General features: G+C 39.9%; 1 protein-coding gene across 1 annotated transcript in view; it reads left to right on the forward strand.

Moving 5' to 3' along the window:
- PDHA1 (pyruvate dehydrogenase (lipoamide) alpha 1) overlaps window positions 1-5501 on the forward strand; it is a 14966-nt gene that overhangs the window by 2240 nt on the left and 7225 nt on the right. Inside the window, exons 3-6 of the mRNA XM_009325502.1 lie at window positions 873-887; window positions 2283-2351; window positions 3920-4093; window positions 4823-4949. Of these exons, the coding sequence (XP_009323777.1) occupies window positions 873-887; window positions 2283-2351; window positions 3920-4093; window positions 4823-4949 (385 nt within the window). The remainder of the gene's footprint in view (window positions 1-872; window positions 888-2282; window positions 2352-3919; window positions 4094-4822; window positions 4950-5501) is intronic.

Here is a 5501-nt window from a genome sequence, read left to right on the forward strand (position 1 = left end):
GCGGCTGTTGGCTGCCCTGCCCGGAGACCCTCCGTCAGTTCGGTGCGCGGTAACCTCTTCGCTAGATTTACTTTTAGCGCATAAAAAACCATCCCGATTCGTTCCTGAAACCCTGCTCCAGGCGCTTTGCCTCGAGTTATTTTATTTATTTGTATTTTGGCTGTCGGCGCAGGTCCGATCCTAAACGGGGGGTAAACGTACTCCCCTTGTTCCATTCGAAATTCAACCATCTGACCTTTTTTGAGCTGCTTCACCTTTCTTTGCTCAAACCATGGTCTCTCTTCATCTCTTCCTGAATTTTCTTTCAAACTGTGTTATTTTTTTGGCGTTAGTCTGTCATTTGTTGTGTTTTATCTCTGGTGTGAAAAAGGTCTTCCTGTGTCTATCGGGACTATATGGAATATGTATCTAAAAGTATTTCCTAATTTCCAAGTAAAATACCTGTATTAAAATTTTCAAACACGGATACCTAAAGTTAGTTCTTCACTGCGAGTATGTGGCCGGCTCCTAACATCTGCATTTTGCTGGAAGTCCAAACTAGATCTGGTTTGGATATCTTAGTACAGATCTTTGGATCCTAGTGACTGCCAAATACGTAAATACTTGTCTTGAATTCTTCCTATGCATTTATAGCGAAGGTGTAAATTACCAAACAAATAGAAGCAGTCTTAATCCGTAAAGCAGTATTTTGTACCTACTTTGAGCATGTTGCAAAGCGTAAGGATGGATTTCCATGATGCAGAGCTTACCTGTAAGGAAAGTACCTCTTACAGTGTTCTAGTTGGCTAATAATTTGCTGACTTCTCCTCTCCTAATTGTTACAGTTACTTACTCTTCTCTTTTTTTTTTCCTTCCAAATGCTGCTAACCTAGGGAGCTGTTAGTGAGGTAAGGCCTGAATCAGTTTTGCCGAGGTTTGGTTTTGACATATGTACTGGCCATGTATTAGAACTTTGCTTTTATGTTGTATTCAGGGCAGGGGGGTTGGACCAGATGGCCTACAAAGGTCCCTTCCAGCCTCAGCCATTCTGTGATTCTGCGAATCCCAAACTCTTGATTTACTTCCGGCTCCAGAAGTAAAATAGCTTTTTCTCACCGATAATACTGAAGCATTGTGGTAAACAGTGTAGAAACTTGGTTTAAATTAAAAACTCTAAATATTTAAGCTGATAATGGGGCAGGGGAAGGAGGGGATCGTGATTGCTAAATCAAATACACAACAGAGTAGGTAACCAAGATGGATTGAGAACTTTCTCCTGACTTTTTTCCAAGCTTTATACCTATCAGTCAGACCTTTTTAGGAGACTGTGGCCTGGACATTCTCAAAACTTCGAAATAATGAACCTTCAGCTAAATGTATGCAAATTCCATGGTTGAATGAGCTACTGAAATCTATGTGTAACTTAATTAGCAATACGATTTTGCCACTAAACATGTAGTGCATTCCTTAAGCTATGGCCGCAGCGCATGCAGGGACAGATGAGCATCGAATCTGATACCGCAGTGAAACTCACTAAAGTTATCGAAAAATACCAGATGTTCATTAGTCAATAGCCTGTGCTTATTCTTTAAGATGGAACAGTAACATATTTTTAAACATTCTTCTTATCTCTCCCCTACCATGCCACCCTTTCTGTTGTTCTGTATTTCATGTATCCTCAGGTGTGTCACCTTTTATGTTTCTCTATCATTTTTAAGTAGTGGCCATGCTGCTACCCTCTTAAATGATACTCTCGTTCTTCATTGTTATTGCCTTGCATGCCCCCAACTTCTCTTCCTATTGAAAAGAAAGAGTGAGAGTAGTTCACATTCCAGAAATCTGCTGGGTTGTTTTTTTGTTGTTGGTTTTTTTTCCTCAAATTTTTTGTTCTATCAAGGCAAAATTCCAGTCAGCGGAGAGAGCCATCACAATCTGCATTGGCTGTCTCTCCTTATATAGGCAATCTGGCATGTGAAGGGAAAAATAATTATTTTTGTGGTTTTGATGCTCTTCAGTCTTTGAAACTTACTGGTTTTATTTTAGGTAATCAAGGGTATTACAAATTTAAAATTCTCTTTTTCTAATCTTAACTTTAAATACTAGGTTTTAAAGGAATTCTAGCACATACGTACAAAATGAAAGTTTTTCTAGTGTAATAAGGATATGCCACTGGTGAGTTTAATTCACAAATTATTTCAATTTGGGAGTACTGTTAGAAATTTTTTGAGAATTCATCTACTTTTGCTTGGTAATTATATTTAAATATTGCTCATATTTTGGTTTTGTCTTTTTTTTTTTTTAAGGCATCTCGAGTGGTGGTAGCATCACGTAACTATGCAGACTTTGCAAGTGAAGCTACATTTGAAATTAAGGTAAAGAAGCTGAACACTTAATACTGGCATTCTGGGTAAGCACTTGTTGTAGATCCTGACACAATGGACTTGCCCCCTTATCTTTTCAATTAGGAAAATACTGTTTGAATTTCCAGAACCAAACCCCTCACTGTCTGACCTGATTTCTACATGCAGCTGGAAGTACTGCGCTTGGCAGTATGTAGTAATGTTACTTGTTTCTTAAGAACGTGAAGTTGTGATTCTTTGCAGCTGTGAGAATGGGGTCACAAAGGAGCTAAAGAACCTTTTCTGTTCTGAGGGGAAGAGTATTAATGTTTCCCTAATGCTTTTAAAACAAGTAGCTGGTGTTTGCTGCCTACCCTTCTTTCCATCTCCCTTTTGTTTATGGAGTCATGGGTGCTGTATCCCAGATGTGCAGCTGATTGAGGACCATATGGATTTTGGAGGAGAAAATATGGCATCCTTTTTAATGCTTGACTTGGTGCTGCTCAAAAAATGTGCGTTATATTCTGTCAGCCTTCCACAGTGGCTAGGTCTTAGGAAAAAGCGATGCTTCCATTGGCAGTAGCTTTTGTGCTGGCTTTTCATTCAGGAATTGATAAAAAACTCTGAAAGAAATTATTGAGTTTTCCTTTTACCCGCTCCCTGTTTGTCCATGCCTGTAAAGTACTAAAATTGTTTCACAGGCAGAAGGGAGGGAAAATATGTTTATATGAAAAGTCTTTTCTGAGTAGATACGAGGTTTAATGTTTGGTCCTGTGTTGATTACAAGACTCCTAATTTTCTATTGGTATGTGAATTCTGAAGCAGAGCTGTCTTAAGAGTGGTGTGCGTGTGTGTTATATCAAGTTCATCTAGGTGTCAGTGGATTTGCTCTGGGGAGACCTTGATTTGATAAAACTGTCTTTAATCTGTATAGCAGTATTTTGGCCATTTAATCTGCACTGACAGCGTAATTTGTTTGGTCTGTTCCACTGAACTCAGCTGATTTTTTTTTTATTTTTTTTTTAATTTTTGTTTTGTATGCGTACCCAAAATCGGCCTCTGTGCAACTCTATTGAGTCCATGGTAGGGAGGAAGTTGTAGTGTACGCATGGTGGTTTGACTGGCAGGGTGGCTGGTGCAGCAGTGGTTTGTTACTGCTTGTTAGAAGTGGTGGTAGAAGAGGTGAAGTCCAGTCTCGGGACCAGATCTTACAAACTGTTTCACAAAGGAAACTCTCTTGTCTTTTCACTAAGCCTCTGTAGCTCTTACCAAGTATTTGGCATGCAACAACCATGGAAATGTGCTTTGCCAGTATTTTTTGAGGAATTTAGTTCATCTACTGCTAGTAGGAACTACAAGGCTTCATTTCATGGTTGGAAATCTGCCTTTATTAAAAGTAAAGCTTTTATTTCCCTGAATTTGGAAATCGTGCACAAACTTTAGAGTTGTTTTGACCTACAAATTTAGGTTTTGCTGGCTTTCTTTTTTAAAAGATATTAAGATCTGAATTAGAAAAAGGCACATCATTAAAAAAAAATAAAGTGATATTCATAAATAGGATGAATTACTTTCAAGAAATGACTGCTTGTTCAACTTTGCAGAAATGTGACCTCCATCGCCTGGAAGAAGGCCCTAGTACCACAGCAGTGATGACTCGAGAGGAGGGGCTCCATTACTACAAGACAATGCAGACCATACGACGCATGGAGCTGAAGTCTGACCAGCTGTACAAGCAGAAGATTATTCGTGGCTTCTGCCACTTGTATGATGGTCAGGTAAGAATTTTTTTTCCCAAGAGGTTTTAGATTGTCTCACCTTCCTTAATGCAGGGATTTGAATAGAGTGGAGAGTAAAATCTAGAACTGAGTATCTGTGTACAATGTCTGAAGTTGAGCTGGATCCATGATTTAGTTCGTTATTTCTTTAAAAACAATGTCTTAGCACACAAGGGAGTCCCTGAGATCTTGGGACAGCAATAGGAAGAGAGAGAAGGCAAGGTGCAGCTGAAGATCAGCTGAATGTGAGGAATGAGCAACTGCAGCGTATTAAATTCAACACATTTGGAGCCTGCATCCTCCTCCTCAAGCTTCATTGATGTGTTTTGTTCCGGTGTCTCATAGGTCATGTGCCCACTAAAAAGCAACAGCCAGGAGAAGGAACTTCACGAACTTAGTGAAACTTTGCGGTCTGTCCTTTCCCTCCCCCCCATTTTTGAATTGCAGTTGTTTATATAGTTCATTTGGGAGGTGGGTGTAGAAGAAGTCAGCAGATTTTTGCAGCTTCTAGTTCCCCTCCTGTCTGCTTTTGTTAGTCATAGTAGGTTGGAATTTAGAGCCCAAGGCCTGCCGCCCCTTGGGATTTGAGGCAGTCTCCTGCATCTGTGCTCTTCCTCTTTTCTGCCGATACTTGATGCATGGGGGATCATAGGTAGCCCTTGCCGCACTGCTGACTGTAGAAGTTGTGTGCTTTTCTTCATCCCTAAGCTTACTTCTCCTTTGTAACAGGAGGCTTGCTGTGTGGGGCTTGAAGTTGCCATAAAGCCTACAGACCATGTGATAACAGCTTACAGAGTTCATGGCTTTACCTATGCACGAGGAGTGCCTGTTCGAGAAATTCTCGCTGAACTTACAGGTTTGTGCTAAGTAAAATGAGGATTCACGTGCTGCTCTACTTGTGTCACAATTTTTTATTTAAATTGAAAATTACGTTGATGCACAAAGTACACTGGGGCTTCAGAAGCAGTTTAGTGACACAGGCAAAATAAATCGGTTTTATATTTCATGATGCAACCACTTCTTACTGTAAAACATAAGTCATAAGGAATATTTAAGCGCTGGTGCTTCTAAAGCACAAATTCAGAAAACTTTTATTGATACCATATGCTGTATTTGTTGTGCTGCAGCAGCTTATTTAAATGGAACTTGCTGGTGGTAGACGTGTCTTCTCAATAGGTCAGGGCATTACCCTCCCTAGGAGACACGTGGATTTTCAGAATTACGCTTCTGAAGTCTTAGGAAGACTGGTAAACACTGCCTGTAATGAATGAACTGAATGGTTTGGGAAAATTTGACCATAACAAGAATATTAAATGGTAATCTAGACAGATCTAAGATTTTGCAGAAAGGAGAGAGGGTTATTCATAATAGGGTCATAGGTGGAACAGAGGAGAGAGAGGATCGGCCT

This window comes from Pygoscelis adeliae, unplaced genomic scaffold (genome assembly GCF_000699105.1).
Source record: "Pygoscelis adeliae isolate BGI_AS28 unplaced genomic scaffold, ASM69910v1 Scaffold386, whole genome shotgun sequence".
Classification (NCBI taxonomy): domain Eukaryota; kingdom Metazoa; phylum Chordata; class Aves; order Sphenisciformes; family Spheniscidae; genus Pygoscelis; species Pygoscelis adeliae.